Source organism: Protopterus annectens, chromosome 2.part0, assembly GCF_019279795.1.
Source record: "Protopterus annectens isolate FY-2018-M chromosome 2.part0, PAN1.0, whole genome shotgun sequence".
Lineage (NCBI taxonomy): Eukaryota > Metazoa > Chordata > Ceratodontiformes > Protopteridae > Protopterus > Protopterus annectens.
The window spans coordinates 44,660,725-44,686,424 of NC_056728.1; the positions used below are offsets into that span (position 1 = coordinate 44,660,725).

Genomic DNA, 25,700 nt, shown 5'->3' on the forward strand with positions numbered 1-25,700 from the left:
CCCCTGACGAATGGGTCAGTAGATCCGGCTCTGGGTCCAGGATCCAGGGTTCCCGCATTTGGTGTTCTAGAAGAAAGGGAAACCATATTTGACGAGGCCAGAATGGGGCAATGAGGATAATTGTCCTTTGCAGGTTGCTGGCTTTCTGCAGAAATTTCGAAATCAGGGGAAGAGGAGGAAAAGCGTACAGGAGACCCGGGGGCCAATCGTGAACCACAGCGTCCCTTGGGACTTCCCCTGGAGGGGGTAATAGGGCAAAATAGCTCCTGCATTTGGCGTTCATTGGAGACGCAAACAGATCGCAGGAAGGCTGGCCCCACTTGCGAAAAATCTCCTTCGCAATTGACTGTTTGAGGGACCACTCGTGAGGTAACAGGATGGCTCTGCTCAACCTGTCCGCTATGACGTTGGATAACCCCGGGATGTGCGTTGCTATCAGAAAGCGACCCGTGGACTCCGCCCATTGCCAGATTCTCATGGCCTCTCTGCATAGTTGATAAGACTTGGTTCCCCTTGCTTGTTTATGTACCAGACTACAGACATGTTGTCCGTCTGGACTGCAATTGTCCCTAGAGGAAGAAGGGGAGCAAAGTGTTGCAACGCTAGGAACACTGCCCTCAACTCCAGAACATTGATATGCAGATTGTATTCCAAATTGGTCCATTCGCCTTGGACTGTCTGTCCCTGAAAGATGCCCCCCCACCCTATCAGGGAAGCGTCCGTGGTCACTGTTGCTGTTGGAGTGGGTAGCACAAAGGGTCTTCCGTTGGAGAGATTGCAAGTTCGAAGCCACCAAGCCAGGTGCGACTTGCATATGTTTGTGATGTAGATCTCGTGTGTCATGGGTAGCTTTTGGAACGACCACTGTGCAAACAGAAGCCATTGAAGAACCCTCATATGCAGTCTTCCCAAGGGTATGGCAATGAGAGAAGCTGCCATGAGGCCCAAAACCTTCAGAACCAGTTTCGCTGGGGACTTTCTGGAAGAGAGAAGAAGAGATATATGACTTTGCAGGGATGCTATCCTTTCTGGGGGAAGCCTTAGAATTAAGCACTGCGTATCCAATTCTGCTCCTATGAATGAGATATGCTGTGATGGCTGTAGTAAGGACTTTTCGAAATTTACGGAAATTCGAGGATGAACACAAAGCTGTAGTGTGTAATCCCTGGCCTGAATCAGTCGACGCTCGGTGGTGGCAGAAAGGAGCCAGTCGTCCAGATACGGAAACACTTGGAATCCGAGGCGCCTCAAGTGAGACGCTACCACTGCCATACATTTGGTGAAGACCCTGGGGGCTGAGGTCAGACCAAAGGGCAGGGCTCGAAACTGAAAGTGACTGGCTCCCAGCCGGGTGATCCCTGGACGCCCTGGCCATTTTGATGTGGTAGTATGCGTCCTTTAGATCTATTGAGCACATCCAGTGGTCCTTCTTTAAGAATGGAAGGATCGATTGAAGCGTGACCATTCGGAACTTTTCTTTCTTGATAAAGGTATTGAGTTTGCTCAGGTCCAGAATTGGCCTCCAGTCCCCTGTTTTCTTTGGAACTAAAAAGAACCTTGAGTAAGTTCCGAATCCTCTTTGGTCCGCTGGGACTGGTTGGATGACTCTTTTTTCTAGCAGCTTTGAAATTTCTGTAGCTGCAGGGCCTCGCAGATGGGGCGGCACATCTGGAAGTCTTTTCTGTGGAATTGGGGGCAATAGAAAGGGAATTTTGTAGCCTCTGGTAACAACGCTTTTTACCCAATTGTCTGATGTTAGATTTTGCCAGGCCTGTGGGTACAAAGCTAAGCGACCCACGACTGCCTCCAGAGCAGGACAGTCGGGCCTCCTCTCAGGAGTGCTGAAAAGGTTTCCCGGGGAGTGTATCCCTGTCACCTTGGTTTTGCAGACCCCCTCTGCTGCCAGGGCGACGTCTTCCACCTCTACCCCCTCCTCTGCCTCTGGAGGGGTTATCACCCTGTGCGCCCGGAAAAGAACCCTGGGGTTTTCGAAACCACATCTTTCCACCTCGTTGCCCCTTGGGGTACGGTCTGGATGGGGTGGAAAAACGGACTCCGACAGCAGACAGAGTCTTTCCCTCTTGCTCACACCGGGTAAGGGTCTCCTTTACTTTAGGGCCAAAGAGAGTGGCACCATCAAATGGGGCGTTAGTAAAGGAAGACTTGAAGGCTTCCGCAAATGAACATAAGTGCATCCAGGACTGCCTACGAAGAGCAATCGCTGAAGCTGCTGCCCTACTCGATCCTTCGGCTGCGTATGAGATCAGCCTCATGGATGAGTTAACAATAGAAGTAAGGGTGTTGAGATGTGCTGTAACCTTCTCAGAGACAGCAGCATCTGTAGTACCCTGGAGGGTATCTCCCAACTCTTTGACTAGATCCCTCTGTAGTCGTGTAAAGTGGGTCAAATAGTTCAGGGATCGCATAGAAAAAGCCACTGAACTAAAAATGCGCTTCCCATATCTGTCCATAGTCCTAGAATCTCTATTAGGCGGATGGACAGATGAGGAAGATTCCGACATCTCCTTTTTCGTGGCTGCTGCCACCACCATAGCGTCCACTGGCACTCCCTTTGTCAGATAAGCCTTATCTTGGGGGGCAGTAATAAATTTGTTAGGCTTCCTAGGGACTGGCTCCACCGTGTCAGGTGTCTCCCACGCCCTTCGAGTAATCAGCTCCATTAACTCATCGAAGGGCGGAGTGACCCAGGAGGAGGAAGGGTGAGCACCGAATGCCTTCAGCAAGACTGACTCATCCTCAGAAGGGGGAAGGGATTGCCAATCACCTCTCTGTTTTAGGATCTCCAGGATGTCAGAAAAGGAGACATCCTCCGAGGGTGACTTTGGGGACCCTTCTGACTCATCTAAGTCAGTGTCCGATGTCAATGATTCTTGTGGAGAATCTAAGTGTCTCCTCTTACACAATCTTTTCCTCGGAACTTCCTCGGGGGGGGCATCCGAAGAAGCCTCCGAGGAAGAGGGGGCACCCTCTAGGGGTGGCTGTGACACTGGTGCTCGACGCTTGGACGTAGCCGTGGGTACAGAGGAGGATAACGGCCCTTTATGGGAAGGAGAAGCTGTATCTGCTGAAGTGGTTGTCTGAACAGACAACACCTTCCTCATGAGTTCGAAAGCCCCTGGGTCCCGAGTCGAGGTATCCCCCGGTTCCGAAGAAGTCAGAGGAATCCCCGAGACAGGTACCGAAGGCATCAAACCTGAGGACGGAGCCGAGTCGATCCGAGCCGAGGCCCCGAGAGGGAGCGTCGGAACCGAAACATCGGTCCGACTCTCAGTCCCGGAACCCAGGATGGATCTTCGGCTCCGAGACTCCAGTACTGGATCCGACGGAGTCGAGGTGAACGGTACCGACCGAGAAAGGGACGGCTCTGGAACCGAGGGCTCCACAATCAGCAGGTCAGCCTCTCCCGGCTCCGAAGACTGAATAGGCCTCGGAGGAGGAACAGGTGGAGATAAGGGAAGGCCTTCGAGTCTCGACACCAGCTGGGAGGAGACCGAGATGAGCTTGGACAAGGCCGTATTCTCCATCAATTTCTGCACCACGCGGTCCACATCGGTGTCGAAGAGGGGCCTGGAAGAACGCGTCGAAGGAATCGAAGACGGAGCTGACCTCAAAAGTGCAGGAGGAGGGAGCTCCGTCACCGGTTCCAAGACTCGAGGCTCGGTAACTGACAACAGTTCAACACTCGGCCCCGAAGTCTGTGGAACCGGTGATCGAACTTTGAATGAAGAGCTCGGAGCCGATGACTTGGGCTCCGACGTCTTCGATTCCTTCGAGGATTTAGATGCCTGGTCTGATGCATCCAGAGCCTCTTGAAAAGTAGGTTTTAGAAGACCCTATCCATAAGTTTCCTGCGCCTATCTGTCATGACCCTTCCACTGAATGAATGACAGATAGAGCAGTCTTCCTGCAGATGGAGAGGGCCAAGACAGTAGACGCAGGAACTATGATTGTCTGTGACAGACATCTTCTGTCCACATTGGCAACGTTTAAAGCCAGACTTAGCTTTTTCTGACATGGTAATAAATCCAGAAAACAGTGTACAATCCTGTAATTAATGTCAAATCCAGAGAATAAGTCAAAGCCAGTAATAGTCAAATCCTGAAACCTAAGTCACATCCAGTAGTCATATCCAGTTAAGGGTGGGGTAGGCCCCGAGGGAACTTAAAAGTATATAAAGTATATAAAACTTATATACGGACCCGAGAAACCCTCGATACACTACTCACACATACAAACACTCAATCTGAAATATTTGAATACAAAAAACTAATGAAAGAATTATAGAAAATATCAATCTTAGCTTTCAGGTGGTCCGAGCTCAACAAAATGATGCGATCTTTGCAGCGGCAAACTAGATCTGAGGTAAAGGCAGAGGGGGATTGTGGGAGTTAGGTTGGTCTCGAGCTTCTTCTCGATGCAGAGCTTTGTCAAGCGGCCGACATGGAGCCGAGGATCGGCTCCGAACCCAGGTGTAAGAACAAACGGCGAGATTGAACACTCTCACATCACAGCATCCATGGGACCAGACAACATCCCAGGCTGCATTCTACATGAACTACACAATGAACTGGCACCCTACCATGTACAATCATAGCCTCACCTCAGGCTTTGTGCCCGCTGAATGGCGCACAACGATGGTTATCCCACTCCACAAGGGGGGAGCCACCACGGACCCCGGGAACTACCGCCCCATTAGCGTGACGAACCTGGTCTGCAAGGCCATGGAACGTATCATCATGGAACTTATAAACAAAGACATTGGTAATCTCCAAACTCTGGACTCCACCCAGTTCGGGTTTGTAAAAGGCAGATCATGTCTCCTAATCCTGACTTTTTTGAAGCAGTCACCAAAGCCATACATGAGGTAAGGTGGTTCACACAGCCCATCTAGATCTTGCCAAGGCTTTCAACACCATCTCCCACTCTGATAAACTCACTAAACTAGGTATAAATCCCTATGTCACAAGATGGGTTGCCAACTGGCTCACTGACGTAACCCACACTGTGAAAGTAGCAGACTCCAAATCCGACTTCAGACCAGTGACACGTGGAATACCACAGGGTTCAGTCCTGGGTCCTCTCCTGTTTGGTATCTACTTCTGTTTGGTATCACAGGCTAACACAGAAGGTCTTTGGCTAACGAAGTTTGCAGATGACTGCAAACTAAGAGCCATAATCGAAACTCCTAACGATGTGGACATCCTACAAAAGGGCCTCACTGAGACAGATGCCTGGTATGGCCTCAAGTTCAGTGCCAAAAAGTGCATTCTCATCCCCTTTGGTAAAAACTCTGTACCCATGGACTACAACATAGGCGGTAGTATACTTAACACTGAAAGTGTGATAAGAGACCATGGGACACAGGTGGACAGTAGTCTCTCCTTTGATAATCACATCATCACAGTGGTCAGGAAATCCTTCTATGTGGCACACCTCATCACAAAAGTTTTGTCATCCAGAAAAAAAAGAGGTCATCGTTCCCCTCTACTCATCACTCATTAGACCCATTATGGAGTACAACGCCCCATTTGGTATGTGCCTCACAAGACATCTACAACTGGAAAGGCCGCAGAAATACCTCACAAAGAGGATTACCGGCCTCAAACAGATGCTTTTCGCAGACCGTCTCAAAAAAAGTACAGTTTTGTACCTACCATAAATGTAGATGTTCGAGTGTATACACTGCTGCAGTCATTACACTTGGGTTATCCTGCCGTCAGGAAGAAACTCTTCATGCTGATGTTATTGCCAGGAGCAGAGCAGTTTTCCAAGAGATATATTTTAATTCTGCTGTGCTGGCTGGCTCAAATGGAGGCAAAGTTAGCTTCTCCAAAACAAAGTTGAGGTCCCAAGTTGGAGTAGGTGCTCTACAGGGCGGTCTTATGTTTTTAGCCCCTCTGAGGTACTGTTTTAACAGAGGAGTAGAGAAAATTGGTGGATCCGTGTTGTAATGAGCAGAGATGGCAGAGGTGTGGATGTTGATGGATGAGAAGGAGAGTCCTTTGTCTAGCATCTCAGTTAAGTATTGTAGTATCTGAGGAATGTTTGGAACAAGAGGGTCAAGGTTGTGAGCTTGGTTCCAGGCACATAATCTCTTCCATTTATCCGAATAGGCTTTCCTGGTACTAGGCCTTCTGGCCTCCAGAATGACATCCATAACAGCTTTGGAGAGAGGCATTGCTTGTTTGACTAAGGAATCTTCCATGCATCTAGGTTTAAGGTCTTTAGCTGGCTGTGTAGCATTTGTTTGTTGTGCTGAGTCAGCAGATGTGGGATTTTGAGGCAAAATCCAGGGTGGTTCTTGTGCTAAGCTCCTTAAGATTGGGTACCAGTGCTGGCGTGGCCAGTCTGGTGCAATCAGGATCATCTTTGGCTCTTCCTGCCTGGCTTTTATGAGTACCTTTGGCAGGAGAGGTAGTGGTGGGAAAGCGTATACTTGTAGGTTCTCCCAGCTGGGCATCCACTTTCCATGCTTGTGGATCGTAACTCCTTGTGCAGAATTTTTGTAGCTGGCAGTTTACTGGGGATGCAAACAGATCTATGTCCGGGCTCCACCATTTCTGTGTTATCATTCTGAATATTTATGGATACAACTCCCATTCGTGGGGATCCATGATGTTTCTGCTTAAGTCGTCTGCCAGTGTGTTTTTGTCTCCTGGCAGGAATTGTGCTTGCAGATGAACATGAAGGTTTATAGCTGTGTTCCACCAGGTCATAGCTTGTCTGCATAGGGGGAAGGAGTGAGTGCCTCCTTGCCTGTTTATGTACCACATAACTGTGGTATTGTCTGTCTTTCGTAATAGTTGTCCTGGATGCAGCAGGTCTTTGAAAGCTATAAGCGCATTTTGTACAGCTAGCATCTCTTTTTGATTGATGTGAAGATGCCTCTGTTCTGCAGGCCACTTGCCCTGAATACATTTTCCTGCCATGTGTGCCCCCCAGGCATAATCCGATGCATCTGTTGTCAGTGTTTGCCTGGCTGTGGGTTGTGTAAAAGGCTGTCCCTTGTTGAGGTGACAAGCTTGAGCCCACCACTGAAACTCCTGTTGAAGGCAAGGAATTAGTGGTATAACTGTTTCCAAACTTTGACAATGTTGAGACCATACATTCTTTAGGTACCATTGTAGTTTCCTCATATGCAGTCTGGCATGTGGAATTAGTAGTATGCAAGATGCCATGTAACCCAAGGCCTGCAGAATTTTTCTTGCAGGGAGTTGGGTCTTCGTTGCCATCAATTGAAAGTATTGAGTCAGTTGTCCTTGTTTATCTGGCGTGAGATAAGCCATCTGGGCCGTTGTGTTCAAGCTGGCACCCAGGAATATAATCTCTGAATATAATCTCTTGTGAGGGCACTAGTTTTGATTTCTTTTTGTTTACTGTGTACCCCAGGCAACTTAATAATTTTTTTTTTACAAACGCCAGATGCTTTAGAAGAATGTCCTTACTCTCTGCTTGAATCAGGCAGTCGTCCAGATACGGATAAATTTGAATTCCTTTCTGTCTGCAAAATGCAATTACTGGTGCCAGGCACTTTGTGAGGACCCTGGGCGCAGTAGATAAGCCAAAGGGCAGTGCAGAGAATTGGTAGTGCATTGAACCCGCTATGAATATGAGGTATCTTCTGCTGTTTTGTCTGATAGGGACATGCAGGTATGCCTCTTTGAGGTCCAAAGTCACGAGCCAAGCTTTCTTGCCCAGCATGGGAAGAAGCTGCTGTAATGTCAACATTTTGAATTTCGGAACATCCAGGTAAGTGTTTACAGATGAAAGATCCAGAATGGGCCTCCAGGCTTTGTCCTTTCTGGGTACCAGAAGAGTCTTGAGTAAAATCCTTGTCCTTGCTCCTGTGATGGTACCTTTTGAATAGCCATGAGTGCTGTAATTTATTTTTGAGCCTCTGCCCATTGATTTGGTGGCAGGTTTGGCATTCCTTTTAACCTTGGCAGAGTGTGAAAGTGGAACCTGTAACCTTGAAATACAATATTGAGAACCCATTTGTCTTTGGTCATCATTTGCCAATTGTGGTAGAAGAGTGCCAGTTTTCCTCCCAAGGGGGCTGCCAAGAATGATTTGTTTGGCAGCTGTATTGGGAAGTCATTGGAGCTGTTTTTTATATGGTTGGGGCCTGTCGTCCCCTTCTTTCTGGCCTGATGCAACCCACTGTCGAGGCCTGTAAGTACCTTGTGTTTGACCTCTACCTCTTGGATGTCTGCATCTTCCCCTTTGAGGTCTGTCTGTAATTGGAAAGGACCAATTCTTACTTGGCCAGTTTCTGCTAAATCTAGGAGGCTGAACCTGTAATAATCCTTCACCGTTTGCATAGATTTTGCCTTATCCTCCATTTTCTTTAATGCCTCTTCTGCCTTAACTCCAAATAACGCATCCAATAATTTTGCTTTAACATGATCTGGTAACGTATGTTCTTTTAACCAAGCATGTCTTCTAATGACAGAGCCTGTAACTGTTGCTCTGCAGGAGGCCTCTAGAGAATCAAAACCACATTGCAAAGTATGCTTTCCCACTTGTTCAGCTGCATGAATAAATCCTGCATTTCTTTAAAATTAGGAGGATCTGATTCTGGAAGCATTTTTTGTTTTAACTGAGAGATTAAAAATTGCTGATATTTTAGCATGTGAAACTGGCAATTTAAGGCTCTCATTGCTAAAGTTGCAGACGTATATACTTTCTTTCCCCATCTGTCTAATGCTCTGTAATCTCTGTCAGAGGGGACTGGATTCTTGGCTGATGAGGCCTCAACTCATTTGGGTCCCTGAGAAATAGTTTCAGGGTCAGCTACAGGGCTATTATACAGAAATTTATGTGAGTCAGGGACTCTGTAGTATCTGTCAGGTTTAACAGGAGCTGGAGGTAAGGAATCAGGATTTAAGCTGGATTCAGTACACACATCATACACAATATCTAACACTGGCGGAATAGCAAGGGGTCTGTGTTGAGGTAATAAAAGGAAGTCTTTGAGCCTTTGCTTGGATTCTGAATAATCCTGGCCTTCCCAGTGGAAATGCTCCCTCATGGTATGTAGGATTTCCCCAAAGGAGTAGTCCTCAGTCGGTGAGGCTGATGGAATTGATTCCTCAGCATCAGAATCCTCATAAGGGGGTAAAGAGTATCTTAGATCTGAGGATGAATCAGAAGAGAAGGACACCTGGTCGGATGAGTCATAGTCTGCATCCTGTCTAGGCCTTTTATCAGGAGGGGGATGGGACCCCCTGATCAGAGTGATTAGGTCTTCGGCCATTTTGAGCATTTATTTCTTAGGCATGGAGGCCTGTCCTGCAGAATGCTGTATTTGTTTCTTTGACTTTAAAGAAGGCTTAGACTTAGCTGAGGGTTTAATGCTTAACTGAGTAGGTCTGAAGACACCCTCTGTAGCTGTGGGTTGCTCAGCTACTCCGGATCCCTCTGAAAGGTTAGTCTCGGTAGGCTGAAGAACTTGTGCATCCGAAGGCCCAGCCATCTCCACGTGGGAGTCAGAGGCGGCTTGAGGTTCTACAGAAGCGGTCGTCAAGGGCTGCGAAGGCGCCTCGCTGAAAACCGGAGAACCGGCGACTGGCCTAGAAAAAGCTTTGTCATCAGTTTTGGGCCTCGGAAGCCTATCCTTATCTTTGCGCTTTTTCTGAATTCCGGTCGTCGGAAGTTCCGACGGCATGGTATAATTGAATTTTCTACCAAAATAATGTCGGGCAAAATCAAACAGACGTTTAATAGTGCGCTTGTTAAACCTAGCACAAATCGACAACCAGTGATGTCGTGGTCAGGGCCTAGGCATGGGATACAATAGGAATGGAAATCCTTATGAGGTATTTGCTTCCCACAAGAAATACAGTTATTAACTTTTACTGACATCGGTCTGAGGCAAGAAAAGTTTCAACGGGGTACTTAGCTTTGTAGAAGACTTCGGTTCTGGATTCGGAATGAAAATCTCAGGAGATGGCCGACCGGCACTTGCAAACTGCTTTTGCTTCGGGCACCGCACGGCAAGAAAGACTGAAGAAAATGGTGTCAGCTGCATATTATATACCCTTGTCGCACTGACGTCAGGGAGGAGACAACCGCAACCGACGCCGGACCAAGACTTTGGAACTCAGGCCGACTGGGGAACCGCCTGACGGCAGGATAACCCCAGTGTAATGACTGCAGCAGTCTAACACGATGAACATCTCCAGCTTTACTCCATCGCATATCAACTACTCAGAGGTGATCTCTGCCTAACATGCAACGCTATGTCAAACCCAGAGCTTAAAGAAAACCCAATCCCTCCGAGCTACATGCTCTAGGGACCTAAACCTTGTCACCACAATAAACAGACCATGCTGAAGGGATAGATTCCTGTCACAGAGACTTCCCATACTCTGGAATAAACTACCTATCTATATCAAACAAAGCTCCTCATTAGCACTCTTCAAGAAAAATCTTTGATGATTGGATGGGAAATAGGAAATTCATCCTGGGAATCACTTCTGTGGCTCTGCTCGACAGTGGCACAGGAAAATAATTCTCTTGGGTGGCAAAAGCCAGGGTACCTTTTTGGCTGGGCTTGTACAGGCCCTAGGGCCAATAGCCTAGTACCTACCTATGAACCTCTATAGATACACACACACACACACACATATATATATATATATATATATATATATATATATATATATATAAACATATATGTATTCTCGGTTTTAAGACTACATGCAGTCTTGACATCTCACTCAAATGCCTTCAAGGAGTTTTAGCAAAAATTTAAAACCCACGTAATTAAATTCCACCAACAGAAATAAATTCCCAATAATTAGTCATCATAAAGACATATTTGTCACAATAAAAAAGTCTTTGCAAAAGATGATTCATTCAGTTTTCGACTCTAGACTTCTGGTCTCAACATTTTATATTTTTAAAAAGAACAGGATTCTTATTTCAAAACCTGCACATCTGTGTTTCTGTCTATATGCTGAGGGGCTGCATACAAAATCACTGCTGCAATCTGCTTTGTGTCACCACTATGATTTTTACTTGCCTATAAAGCTCTAAGCAAACACCATTTTGTGATTTTTTTTTCATTACTACATTATAAGTTGGACTTTTTTTATATTTGTTTGGTTTTCAAACCACTGGAACATCCATCAAATAACAGTGGCTGCCAAAAGAGGATCCATACCAACACATTATACCTAGTTTGCACCATCATGAAAATGCATACACTGTAGACAATCTGCAACATCACAGATGTTATCTATGGAAGCATTGCTGAAGAAAGCTGTCAAAATAACTGCTCTAGAAGCATGCTCCCCAGATGTCTTCCACAGGATCATGCCGAATCTGCACAAATGGTCCATCGTTTGAAAAGGGACTAAGTGACCTTGACATCATACTTGAATTATGCAAAAAAAAAAAAAAAAAGTCGATCCCTGCTATTGAGTCTAGTCCAACTAGTATAAACTGTCTGCAGCTTAACATCTATCTGTGGTATTAAGAAGACCAGCAAGTCAACATACAGATTCAAATTGGTTTCAGTGGTTACCTCATTTCTTAGCACTCTTTCTTCTTTCCTTCTGGACAGGAAAGGCTTCCTGTCAAGAAGGAAAGAAGAAAGAGTGCTAAGAAATGCAGCTAAGAAACATGCTTAGTGGAGTTTACTGCAATGATAAAGTGCATTACCCAGGACAGAAATTTTAAATTGGATTACTGCAATGAGAAAGTCTCTCTCTCATAGCAGGAATTTTAAATCTGCTATTTCTGTTGGCACAAAGGAAGGTAGGATGGAAAGAACAAATTCAGAGGCACCTAGAGGAAAAAAGCACCCTTCAAGAAAACCATGCAGATTTATTTAGTCAGAATAGTTTCCTGCTCCACAGAAAGAAAACTGTAGCATAAGACCACTAACAAAACAGCTTTAAAAAGCAATAATTCTGGCAAAGACGAAAAACAATCCTATTTCCATGATGCCAAAGAAGACAAATGTATTCAGGTACCTTCGAAGGGTCAGCTTTCTGAGAGGATCTAAGAATGGATGCAACCTTACCAAAGAAGCAGGATGATTGCCATTTTAGAAAATGGAGTGACATTCTGAGACACTGAAGATATACAATAAATGATGGGTCATCCTAAATGGTTAATCAGAATTCACTTACAGGGCAACATGCAACTTGGAAGGGAAAGAGCAGTCCAGTAGCATAGGAAACCAAGACTGCCTTGGCTGAAAGGCAGTGTGTGGGGGGGGGGGTATCACAGACCGAGTTTACTCTTGATGTTTGGCCCTCAAAGGAACTCAGGAGTCAATAGAATGTAAGGAAAAGTACATATCTCTATTTTAAAACCAAATTACTGTAACATTAAAAACATGCAATCAACTACAGGGCTGTCTCTACTATGTAGACTCATAATTTAAGTTTGTGGCCCCTTTATTACATTCCAGATTAGTTTACACTGGTCTAGCATCCAGTCTCCGTACTAAATCAGAACAGATTTAACATACAGCTGCAAAGTTCACACTTGGCTCAGCGCTCAGGACACACCACTTGATCATATATCTCTAAGGTGGTCATCCTTTAGAAATAGCATCCAGTCTCCGTACTAAATCAGAACAGATTTAACATACAGCTGCAAAGTTCACACTTGGCTCAGCGCTCAGGACACACCACTTGATCATATATCTCTAAGGTGGTCATCCTTTAGAAATAGGCAATTACCATTTGTTAAAACACTGCTTACCCATTCCTGTACTGCAAAATTCCTCTCTCAGTCAAACACATCATAACATTAACCCAAAATAGATAAACTAAACTTAGGTCTATAAATAACTTCTCATTAAAACAATGCAGAGCAAAAACTTGCATGGAGATGCCTTACTAAGGAATTCTGAAAGATCTACAAAAATTGTTTCTGGTTGTTAAAAATAGCAAATACTTCTAAGTATTCTTACATCGTCATTACACAGAGCTAGTTAAATAATTTTAAATGTTAGAAAATCTAGTGTGGTAAATGTGTTTCAAAAGAAAAAGATAAAAATAATCAGTGCACATTTTTATTCATCATAACTGACAATTATATTACCCTTACATTAAAATGCAGACTTACAGGCAGTGTGCTAGACTCATAACGTCACTAAAAGCATACTATTATTACTAATGCTTTTAGTGAAAAGGAAAAGAGTGCTTTAAGTCCCCCAAAAATATGGCACTGGAGATGTCTTGAGTGTGACTCACTTTGTAATGGGAAGGGGTGGAAACAGGCTGTGCACCAGATGTCTATACTCCTTGAAGAGGACCCAGGCAAGACATGAGGCTGTTGCTGTTCATTCGGAAAAGATCTCTCTGTGCTCCCCACCCCCCGGATTGTATGGAGGATCCAAAAATCTTTTCCATTGATTCTGCTGTCTGCAAGGTGAAGCCTGTTGGGCTCGCTATTAGTTCTGTTGAGTGTATATCATATGTCCGAACGCTCTCAAGTCTGAATGCCGAAACTTCGAACTGGGAAGTTCGAAGTCTAAAAATAACAAAGCTGCGGAACATCAAATTCTTTCTCGGGGAAAGAATTTGGTGGGCCGGTTTCAAGGCTTTGCTATTTCCTCCACTGTGGTGCGATCTTGGAGTTGGTATATTTAAGTAGGGGGGGTGTGGGGGGCTTTGCCCCCCACATTAGAAACAGTATTTAGTGTTCATGCGTTTCCGCGTTTTATACTGAACAGCAATTTTTTTCCCTGGGAAAAAAAAAATCGCTGTTCTGAGTGTTCAGAGTATTTGGTTTTCGAACTTTTGAGTTCGATATTTACATAGTCGAAGTTTTGACACTTCGACTATGTGATATAGACTTGTTCTGTTGATGGTCCCACAGGTTCCAGTGGGACAAGGATCTCCACTGGCCCTTTGCAACCTTATCAAGGTGCAAACAGGATGATGGAAATTTACTAAAACATCTGAAAAGGACAGGTAATTTTTTTTTCTTTCCTGCCTTAAAGTGCTAATTTCCAAGCCAAACAGCAGTGACAAAAAAATTGTCAGTACAAGATTCAACCACGCAAGCTGCCCTATTCCACAGCACTATAGTTTACCAGAACCACAGAGGAACCTACAGTCATGGGTACAGCTAAATGAACCTGCAAATGTTGCATTTTGTTGCTGTCACATAATCTGCAGTAGCCTAACCTATCACTATATTTGATTTTAGGTGACCAGAAGATATGCTATCAAAATGAAACCAAGTGTTGCATTTAACACGTTTGCTTTACACCCTGCTTACTAACCTTTCAAGTCCTTGTAAGCAAACATAATTAAAAATCTAATGCCTTCCTCTTCTGAACTGAATTTCCTCCATTGTGTTATCATCTGTTCAAACAAATCAACATTACCTTTCAAGAATTAAACAATATCACAAATAAAGTGACCGTAATAAATAATTCTGTGTAAAGTTACTATTCTCCGTTATCTTCCCAAAAATCTTAGCAAAACAGGTGGCCATAGCAGCCGTTATGGATGCACCCAGTTTTTACTTACTTCCAAAAACACGGTCAAATCTAAAACTGTAGTAACTGCCAAATGATGTACTTTAGATGCAGTAAAAGTGCCACTAGCCAAAAACACATTTGTAAACCACTATATTTCTATGTCATGAAATGCAACAGAATATAGGGATTCCACACCCACTGTGGCTAATAAGATACTCTCAGTAACCACAACCAAACTTTATCTTTGTTAATAAGTCCAAAGAATCTATTTGTGTATCACATCTTTTAATAGTTTGTTCAATGAAAATTCAAAATCTTGCATTCAGATTTGTTTATGAAACAGGTTGCTTGCAAGCAAAAACAAGGTATAGGCCTGGGTCTACTATGGTCAGCACCCAGCTTTGTTAATCTTGTGTTACTGGGAAGAAAAAAAATGTGTATAGTAATGTTATTCTTTCATATTATTTATTATGTTTGTTTCACTGACAGTATTATTTTACTCTGGAAGGGTCATGCTGATTTGCCTGAAAAGTTTATAACACAATGGAATGAAAGCAAGAACTTTCTAAAATTGACAAAAAAAATTAGTCTCTTTTCCCATGTTAATCAGTTTGTTTTTAAGGACTTGGAAAGGAAAAAAAGTTATTTACTGGGGTGCACATCAAATCATACAGTGAGACTGTAGGCTATAAGAATTAATCATACTATGGATGACTTAAGAGTTCAAAAAATGGATTACAATCTACAGCAGATCAACTTCTAGTAAGATGCTATCAATAATAGGTGGTTGAAAAAGAAATACCAGATGTACGTATGTATGAAAAGGAAGAGAAAAGACTGCACAGTTAATCATCCGCCACAGAAAAGAACATCTAGTCAAACTCCTATTCTATTGATCAACGCCCATGAGTTGCATCACACTCCTGCAGTGACCCAATACAGAATAGAGCTACAGGACTTGCTGTTGTGAGGTGGCAATGCTACCCCACCCACCAATATGCCACCCAAATATTGTATTAGTTATGAGAATTCTTTAAGTGACAAATCTAGATCTTTGCTGTTTACTATTACCATTGATTTGATGGCAATAAAAGAAATACATTTCTGAGTGATGAAATTTTTTTTTCAGTTTTTCCTATAATTTCTGGTATTTTGGTGGCTCAAATCAATTTTTATAAACAAGGAAAAAAACTGAAAAATATGTTTAATAAGGTGAATAAGCATACAAAGAAAGGAATGAAGGAAGGGCAGATGCAAGTGAAAGGACTGTAATCACAGTAGATATCTTTGGTGAACCATATTTATTTTCTTCCACGGGGGGGGGGGGGGGGGTGAATATATATGGCTTCTTTACTTGCAAGTATGTTAATGTTGCTCAGCGGAATGTTTCAGCAGTTCGGGGAGAAAAGAAGGCAAGCATGCCAAATGTATATGTACTACCAGTTTTTACAATATGTTAAAAAACATGCTACAAACACAGCACAAGTTACCGATGCAGGTCTTTACCATTTACCTGATTCTGGCTCACTGAAGGAAGATTCAACATACACATGAGATTCTCCATTCCTTTTCCTGTTGAATAAGGAAAATAATGTCACCACCAGTTAGATTAATAAATCTAGTTAGCTGAAGCTGCATCAAATTGTGCACTTCAACAAATTTTCAGACATGTGACAGAGGACTTGACTCCAAAAAAGAAAAAAACATTTTACATAGTAGTAAATGTAAACAAATACCTCTTTCAAAGTAACAAAAATCAATTAGTAAAGTAATAAGGTGAACAGAGTTTACAGTTTTACATTACAAAATATGCAGAACATGTGTTTTGACTAGAATACTCCCTACAGCGGTGGTGGTGCTGCGGTAGCGTTGTCGCCTCACAGTAAGACGTTGTCCTGTTCGATTCTCAGCTACAGCGTCTTCTGTGGGGAGACATGCGTGAATGGGCGTACCTTCGTTGAAGGTTGTGCATCAGGGCCAGCAACTTGGCACATAAAAATCTACTGACAATGATTAGCGGACCGGAGTTCCGCTGTGGTGACCCCTAACCGGGAAAAGCCGAAAGACACAACAACTCCCTATATCACATACACTTGCCTAAGAAACACAAACTACAGTCCCAGGAATAAGTGATGCCAAGCTCCCAAGATGTATATCCATGGTGGACACACATCAGTGACCTTCAAAATGCATACTGCTTGCCCATTACACTAACGATTCCATATGGTCTTGTAGTGTTAGAACAATACATGCAAGCTTCTACTTGCCAAAGGATCTCCAAGTGATGTGTCACAGGCTACCCAAACTGCATTACAGTCAAACAACTTGTGGTGTTTTTAATGCCCTTTCTTGCAAGGTAGTCCCTCAGTGTTACCTAACCTGGTCATATCCTCGATCATTCTGGCAGCCTGTTACAGCTGCCTGTAAGGAAATAAATAATAAAGAGCTTTTTTATTTATTTTTATTTACAGTTTGTTGACTGGGTTAACTTCACTAGGTCAATGGCCTCTTTTCAAGAGAGACCCAAGACAGTATTCATACTGACAAGGGGAAATTTGGCCAATGCACTGGGGAACTCCTACTGTTTGAGTAAGACATGCATTAACATGTATGAGCATGCTACCATTTCTACAGTATAATACCATTGATCATGGTTAGCTTTTGGTATAAATTTCTGGTAATTCAAATGCTGCCCACAGTTATGCTGCCATTCTTACTAAGAAAAATGAATAAAAATCAATACCGACCTTCTCAACAAGCCAAGCTGACCGCGTCCTGACTTTGTTAGTTTTATTTTAGGTAACTGTACAGAAGGTATGACATGCTAAATTACCTGTATCCTTATCTGGGTACTTCAAATCTCAACTTCCCTACCAGGTACTATGTTACAGTCTGGAAAAAGTAGCCTTCCAGCACTGACCAAACAGGCTATGTTTTTTTTTTATATGCTGCTGTTGTTTTTTTTTTCCCAAGATGTGATGTATCTTTATATTGTATTTAGAACTCAACTATCTTCCTTTTTTTGCATTAACAATGTTAATATGTCTGTTATGTACTTGGAGCTTTTCTCCCCGGGCCTCCGCTGAAAATGGACATGTATCCAGTCGGACTCTCCCGGTTAACAAATGTAAAATAAATAAATAAATAAAATAATTTGATAACAAATGCATTCTGTTAAGTCCTATTAACTTCAATGTGCTCTCTCTCCCATCTGCAACTGTAGATTGTCAGGCACAGTCTGCCTTCTAACATTACTGAAAGACTGTTATGGACTAACTATTCAGGTATGCCTAGACACCACTAAGAGTAGAATACTGTAGTATTCAGTGATTAACCACTCCTTATTTATCATCCAGGCTATCCATATGCATTACAACCCTTTTGAGCAGTCTGGACAAGTACCTGTATGTCTTGTACCCATGAAAGCAGTACTCCTGTGGGACACATATACCCCCTCATTTCGATGTTCTGCACTATGTCTTGTCATTATTTACATGATACTTGTTGATGTGACAGACACATGACAAAACACAACCATCTAAGATGGAGGCAAGTTCTAGTGCGTCACTGGTATATCTCCTTTGCAGTGTTATTACCTTAATATTTTTCTTTGTATTGCCGGTTTCTTCAACACCTTTGCTGTACTCTCAGGGCTGCTGTTTCTGCTTGCATCAGACAATAATGCACTGCTGCTGCTCTCTGCACCTGGGCTGTGCAGTATGTTCAGTGTCCTCATCAAAGGAGGTGCAGACGTGGGTCGAGACCTCTTCTGCGCCACAGTATGCACACTATAGGGATCATACTCCTGACTGAGAGTGCTGTATACATTAACAGGGCAATTTTCTTTCCCAGTAATGGAGAATGATGTCTACAGAGAAATATTTATGTACAAGTTTAACAAATTCTCCCTAGAAAACATGTTTTTTTTAGTCACTGTTATTTGCAAACAAAATCTGCTTCAAAAAAGTCAATAATGATATTTCAATGCACACCCAATCTGCCGACTTGCAAAAAATCTTAGGCACACAAAAGCCAAGTATTAAAAAACTGTAAACTTGTCTGGCATGTGGTATATGAATATCTGTTAAGTGGATATCCAGTTGCAGACCACCCAAGAATAACTGAACTTCAAATATTTAGAGAAAGAGGAAAGCCATTTACTCACAAGTGAATGTGCAGACAGGCACCATGACTTGCAGAAAGAGTATTTTTTCCCTGCTCTCATTTTCAACTAGGCCAAGATACTATCATTTCCCAAGGGAAGGGGGTTGTGGATGCTTTATAGCAGGCGCGACCAAAGCCATTCATTTCACTTCAAATTACCCCCCCCCCGTGTTATATATGTTACCTTCTACCCCCCCCCGTGTTATATATGTTGCCTTCTACCTTCCCACTATGCTAACTTTCTTCACACTTCACACAAACCATACTATCACTAGCTAAACAACACAACCCCCCTCCAACCCACACCTTCAACTAGTAATCTCCCCACTGCCTTCTCTTTTTCTCCTGTACCTACCTCCAACATAAAAAAAACTCTTAACTAAACTTAAGCCCAGCAAATTAGCAGCAGACAACCTCCCAAGTGAATACCTACAAATCGCAGCTGATGCTCTGGCCTACCCAGTATCCAACTTGATTAACCGATCTCTGTCAGAAAGTTACATTCCCACACTGTGGAAAGTATCACATAAAATTCCCCTCCACAAAGGCGGACCCTCCGCAGAAATAACCAATTACTGCCCCATAGCTATTCTCTCTCCACTCTCCAAAATACTAGAGAGATAGATACACTCTCAGGTCTCAGACTACCTCCTTACTAACGACCTCCTTTCCAATACTCAGCATGGTTTCCGACCAAACCATAGCACTACCACTGCCTTACTCTCCTTTACTAACACTATCCTTCAACATAAAAACAATGGCTATCTCTCCTCTTCTACGTTCCTAGACCTATCTAAAGCATTTGACATGGTCCCACACAAACAACTTATCTCTGTCCTCAATAACCTATCCTTCTCACAATCAGTCACCAACTGGTTTCAAAGTTACCTGTCTGACCGCCAACAATCCGTTGTATGGCAGAATGACATATCTCCCCGACTACCTGTTTCCATAGGGGTTCCCCAAGGATCCATCCTTGGACTCCTACTCTTCTCTGTTTTCACCAATAATCTAGCCTCTGCCACCAAACATGGCACACTCATACAATACGCAGATGACTCAACCATGATCTGCTCAGCCAAGTCCCTACCCAAACTGCAAAAAGTCACACAGGAAGCCTTTTCTTCTGTTGAAACTTGGTTATCCGATGCCCAATTAATACTCAACCCAAACAAAACTAAACTACTCATCTTCCAACCCACCAAACATACTCAAAACAACTCTCACTTTAACATCACAGCAAAAGACAACACCACTATATACCCAACTGAACACACCAAATTGCTAGGAGTGGAAATAGACAAACTAAAATTTGACATTCACATATCCATGACCATAAAAAAAGTCCACAAAAAACCAGGAGTGTTATACAGAAATAAACAACTTCTCACCAAAGCAGCAAAGATTTCAATAGCAAATTCCCACCTTATCTCCACCCTACTTTATGCCTCTCCAATATATACCAACCTAAGGCAATGCGATCTAAAAAAGCTAGAGACCTGCTACAACAAAATCGCCAAATTCGCCACAGGGGCATCCTACCGTAGTCACCACTGTCTCTCACTTGCTGAACTGGGCTGGCTTTAACTCCCTCACCTCCTTGAATGGTATCAACTCTCACTCGCCGACAAACTAGTAAATCATCCACTAAATGTCCCATCCCCCCAGAATCTACTCCAACCCTATCGCATCATCAGACCACTAAGATCCAGCAACAAAAATCACTTGCAGATCACTAAAGCCAATAACTCTGCTGGTGAAGCACTATTCTCTTGCACCATAGCCAAATTATGGAACTCCCTCCCACCCACAATTACCTCCGTATCATCATGCACCCACTTCAAAACTTTACTAAAAGTGCACCTAAAAACATGCTGGCTATTGCCCTTGCAACTCCCACTCTAATATCACCCACCCCCATCCAACCACTACCTTTCTTTCCACTCCACTAACTACCTTGATTATAGCAAGCTCATAAGCCTAGTACTTATTATACAGCAGGAACTTCTTATTGTAACATTTGTTAATGTCCGTTATGTACTTCACAGATAAAGATTCTAGTTGTCTACTGATGTACTATGTTCTTCATCTGTAAATATGTTGCAAGTAATTGCTATGTAAATTGTTAATTGCTATGTAATCCAATGTAACTACTGTCTGTTTATTTTTAACTGTGGAGCTTTTCTCCCCGGGCCTCCGCTGAAAATGGACCTACGTCCAGTCGGACACTCCTGGTCAACAAATATAAATAAATAAATAACTTTTGCTTCATCACTGAAGTGCAGTCATTAATGGGCACCACTTGTTAAGCCATGCTGAAACAGCTCCAATGACTGCATGTGTGCAGAGATGTAGCAAAAATATAATACCACAGGCCAGTGGAAGACATCCTTCAGTGTCCCAAGATTTGATCATTCAATGTGTTTTGTGATTCATCAATTCGTGGAACACCAGCTCTATTAACAAGACTGATAACCACATGCAGAGTGAAGCAAAATGCTCCAGATAATATTTTAAAAGACAAAGAACTAAACAATTCCACAGCAGAAATCATCATGTCATCTGAAAACAAAATTTAAATGCACACATCGTCTCAAGATGGCGAGGGAGAGGTGAGATGATTAGAAAATGAAATAACTGTATCAGACATTGTTTGCTACCATTTTACTCGAGATCCTCTCAAACAGCCAAGGTGTCTTGAGATTCCCTTACAGGTATGGGCATTGAGAAAAAAAAAAAAATAATAGCCATGGAAGAGTTGGCCTTATTGTTCAACACTATAACAAGGGGCAGTCCCCTCTAAGCCTTGGAAGGAAACAGTGCTCTCAGTGACACGCAAGGAAGGACGGGAATTATCCTACACTATTCTACATACCTATATCTGTGTTGAACCATTATTATAAATTTATGGCAATTTTTGTAAACAGATTTGCTGAGCTTTTCTTGAGGATTACGCATAGAGATCAGTATGGGTTTGTTTGGGGGGGGGGGGGGTGAGGCAGGAGACAATGTGTTGCAAATCTTCTCTAAGGACAGGCATCCCAGTCTGGCCTAGGCAGAACAGGATTCCCTACCAAACAAATTGAAATATTGCACTTTTTCTAATACTATAAGATTTTTTTTTTTTAATGAGCCAGCAAACAATGTTCACAGGAGTATGGCTGTAACTCTCCCCAAAGTTTACTGCCCACATTACCACTGGCAATTATAAAGCAACTTTATACCTGCTTTACAATCACTTGTATCCTTATTAATGAAACAAAAAATACTGCATGATGTATCATGCCACCTGACTTAAGATGAAGATAAATGCCACATGATGCACCAATGCAGCCTGCCTACAAAAAGAAAACCATGTACTTCACATAGAGTTGGATGTTCATGATCTACATCTGTCTATTTTGAACACTTTGACTGGCTGCCAAGCCAAAGGCATTCACTCACAATTTACAGCTTAATGCAAAGCTTCAGCTCTCATCTTAGCTTCCATAATGCATTGTGCTTCCCTCTCCCCTGCAGAGCGTGTTCGTCAAGGAATTGATGATATCCTCTATTAAAACTGCCACACTGCTAAATGGTCTAGTCCTTACCCTGTAAAGACTTTATTTACAGTCAACAAGGCCAGTGTGGGGGGGGGGGGGGGGGGAGTAAATCAACAGGATGAGAGTAGGGAGGATATGTTTAGGACAGCTATAGTTCATGAAGATCTAACTTTGATTATGTACCAACTTTTATATTTTACATGTACAAGTCCATTCTCTTCAGAGAGAGAGTCCTCCATCTATAAGTCTTGGAAGACATCATGACAGAATACTAACAAAAAACTAGAGCAGAATAACTGGAGCAAAAGAAATGGACGCCAAACTACACAGGTAAAATTCAAACTATTTAATGGTGCTTCCTGGTACCTCGGCTAGGTGCTTTCAAGGGATTTTTGTTTTATCATGACAGAATACCTCAGAGGAATAGGACTCCAAAAGGAAGACTTGGACCTTGAAATCACATCCAGTGTGTGGTGTCTTGCAAAACTATGAAGTCCATATCACAGCTGCACAAATATCACCCCCAGAAGAATTTCTAAGAAAAGGCTACAGATATAGCCATGGATCTTAAACTTTAAGCTGACCTGGTATAGTCTCGATTTTTGAGAAAAACATAAGATATGCCATTTGCCAGCCACCAAGACAAGGTAACTTTAGATTCCTTTTGGCCCAGCCAGCTTGTAGCAAAAGTAGATAAAAAGTTGGTTACCTTTTCGTTAGCCACTAGTTTTCTGCAAGTAGAACTGCAGCTGTCTATGAACATTTACATACTGTAATTTACGTTTGTCCTTATTAGATGGGTCTATATTATATAGTCGAAGTTTCAAAACTTCGAACCTCACATGAGCGAAGTTCGAAACATTGACTATATAAAAAAAAAAAAAAAAAAAAAAAATTAACTTGGCGCTCTGAGCAGGGGGGCAAGCCCCCCCTGCACCCACCACACACCCCCTACTTAAATATACCAACTCAGAGAACGCACTTTAGTGCAGAAAGGGAAAATTTCCCATTCTGCATGTGAAAAGCCGTTGACTTTCACCTTCGACCTTTCCGACGTTCGATCATATGATATCGACCATCTATGATTCGAACTTCGGAACGGTCGCTCATCTAATATAGACCCTTATTAAACAATGCTGCAAAGAAAACAGGTAAACATAGTTTTAATAGCTGCCATTTGATCCTTAACCTCGCTGCCTTTCCTGTCACACTCAAAGGGACAGTTCAAACATCCTTAACTCAAAGGAACAAACTCTGGCTAATGATATTATCTTATACTGTTAATCACCACACCTTTAGTAGCCTGCCCTTTGATTATTAAGCTTTCCCCTCACCCTCAGCCATTCCCATTACACTTAAAAGTGAAAGTTCAACATTCTTAATTTAATGGAACAAACTCTAGCTAAGAAAAATATGACACTACACTGTTAAGCACTATACCCTTTAAATCTACTTTGATTTTGGACCTTTAGATAGCTATAAGGACATGGGCGGCCACGGTGGTGCAGTGGTTAGCATTGCTGCCTCACAGCAAGAGGTTCTCCGGTTCGATCCCCGGCTGGGGTGCCTTCTGTGCGGAGTCTACATGTCCTCCCTGTGGTCGCGTGGGTTTCCTCCAGGTGCTCCGGTTTCCTCCCACATCCCAAAGACATGCTGCAGGTGGATTGGACACTCTAAATTGGCCCTAGGTGTGCGTGTGAGTGTGCCTTCTGTGGAAGGTTGGGCGCCGGGCTGGCAACTCGACACCGTAAAACTCCACTGCCATTCAATGTGCGGACAAGGTGATCCGCTGTGGCGACCCCTGACCGGGAAAAGCCGAAAGAAGAAGAAGAAGATAGCTATAAGGACATAAAAGACATTAAACAGCTGGGGTTGAAGTTCTGACCAGCTAGGAGTATAATCCACTTTGTTTCTTTTGAGATATCCAATCATTCTCAGCAGGTGAATACCTCTCTGTTTGCCCTCGTTTCGTTCATACTCATTCCACTCACATACCCTACCCTCAATTCCACCCACCCCTCCTTACTCTATATTTATTCTGTACCATACCCCACCCCCTAACAGATATAGCCACTCAACAGCAGGATAGTTTGCAACATCCCCCACAATATAATTACCTAATCTCTTAATCATCTCAGCCTCTTTCTGTGCATCTCAGACAACCACTATTCTTTTACACAACCTCAGTCCTTCACTTTTACATCTAAAAGACTTTTTTTCAGTCTCTCCACTGCTCTCTGTTTTAAATATAGAATACCTAACTGTGATCACCCCTTTCTCAAAACAAACATCCAATCATACCCACCCTTAAGAATTATTCCAAAATTTTGCTTCAGAACTCAATCAATTGTGTGGGAACATACACCCAAACCCTAGCCCTACTAATCTAAACCTAAACCTCAAATTCCACCAGTTCTTGCAAGCACAGTAACAACCCAGATAACTCCCCTCATTCAGTTACAAACCATCCCTTTTCTAATGCATCCTTTACTCCTTATACAAAAACATTTTCCACCTAATCTGATTCCCATTAACAGACACATCATTCTCCCAGTTCATCAAGCACAAGTCCAACCAAAAACGCAATTCTAAGAAAATTAAATCTTTGCAGTATTTCTAATAAAATGACAGATCTACAGGCCTGGATATCACTCCATTTTACAGATACCCTAGCCATCAGTGAAACAGGGCTTAATTCCAATATGAAAGATACAGAAATATTACCGCCAGGCTATAACAACATCATAGGCACTGACTAGCCCCACAAAAAAAGGAGTCACCACCCTACTGTATCAAAGCTCCAATAATATCTCCTTCCTATTACAACGTGATCCCTAAATTTCACTTAGCTAACACTTTTAAAGCCATACTAAACACACACGCGCACACACACACACACACACACACACACACACACACACACACACACACACACACACACACACACACTGTATTACTGTAATTTACTTCCTCCTGAAAACTACATACCCATACTCAAATAATTTCTTTCCTGGGTATCCAATACCATTACTTATGAAAAAATCAGTCTGGGTAATGTTAATACTGACTGGCAAAATCTAACCTCTGATAATCCCTCATCCTGCACAAATTTATTTGGTCTGACTCAACTAATCACAACAAAGTACAGTTTTGTACCTACCATAAATGTAGATGTTCGAGTGTATACCCTGCTGCAGTCATTACACTTGGGGCTATCCTGCCGTCAGGCGGTCCCGCAGTCGGCACGAATTCCAAAGTCTTGGTTCGGCGTCGGTTGCTGTCGCTTCTTCCCTAACGTCAGGGCGCCAGGGGTATATCAGAGGCATCCGACGCCATTTTCTTCAGATTTTCTTGCCCCAGATGTCAGGTGCCCCTAATAGGCAGGCAAAAGATATATATATATATATATATATATATATATACATATAGCTATATGGAAAAAATAAAACAAAACCCACACACACACACACACACACACACACACACACACACACACACACACACACACACACACACACACA

At 42.9% G+C, this 25,700-nt stretch overlaps 1 protein-coding gene across 4 annotated transcripts in view; it reads right to left on the reverse strand.

Annotated features, from left to right (window-relative positions):
- HYLS1 (HYLS1 centriolar and ciliogenesis associated) overlaps positions 1 to 25,700 on the reverse strand; it is a 418,183-nt gene that overhangs the window by 269,900 nt on the left and 122,583 nt on the right. For all 4 annotated transcript variants that reach the window (XM_044060530.1, XM_044060529.1, XM_044060528.1 and 1 more), the window contains 2 exons: positions 18,070 to 18,341; positions 15,987 to 16,045 (listed from right to left, as the gene is read on the reverse strand). In XM_044060530.1, coding sequence (XP_043916465.1) covers positions 15,987 to 16,045; positions 18,070 to 18,341 — 331 coding nt within the window. The remainder of the gene's footprint in view (positions 1 to 15,986; positions 16,046 to 18,069; positions 18,342 to 25,700) is intronic.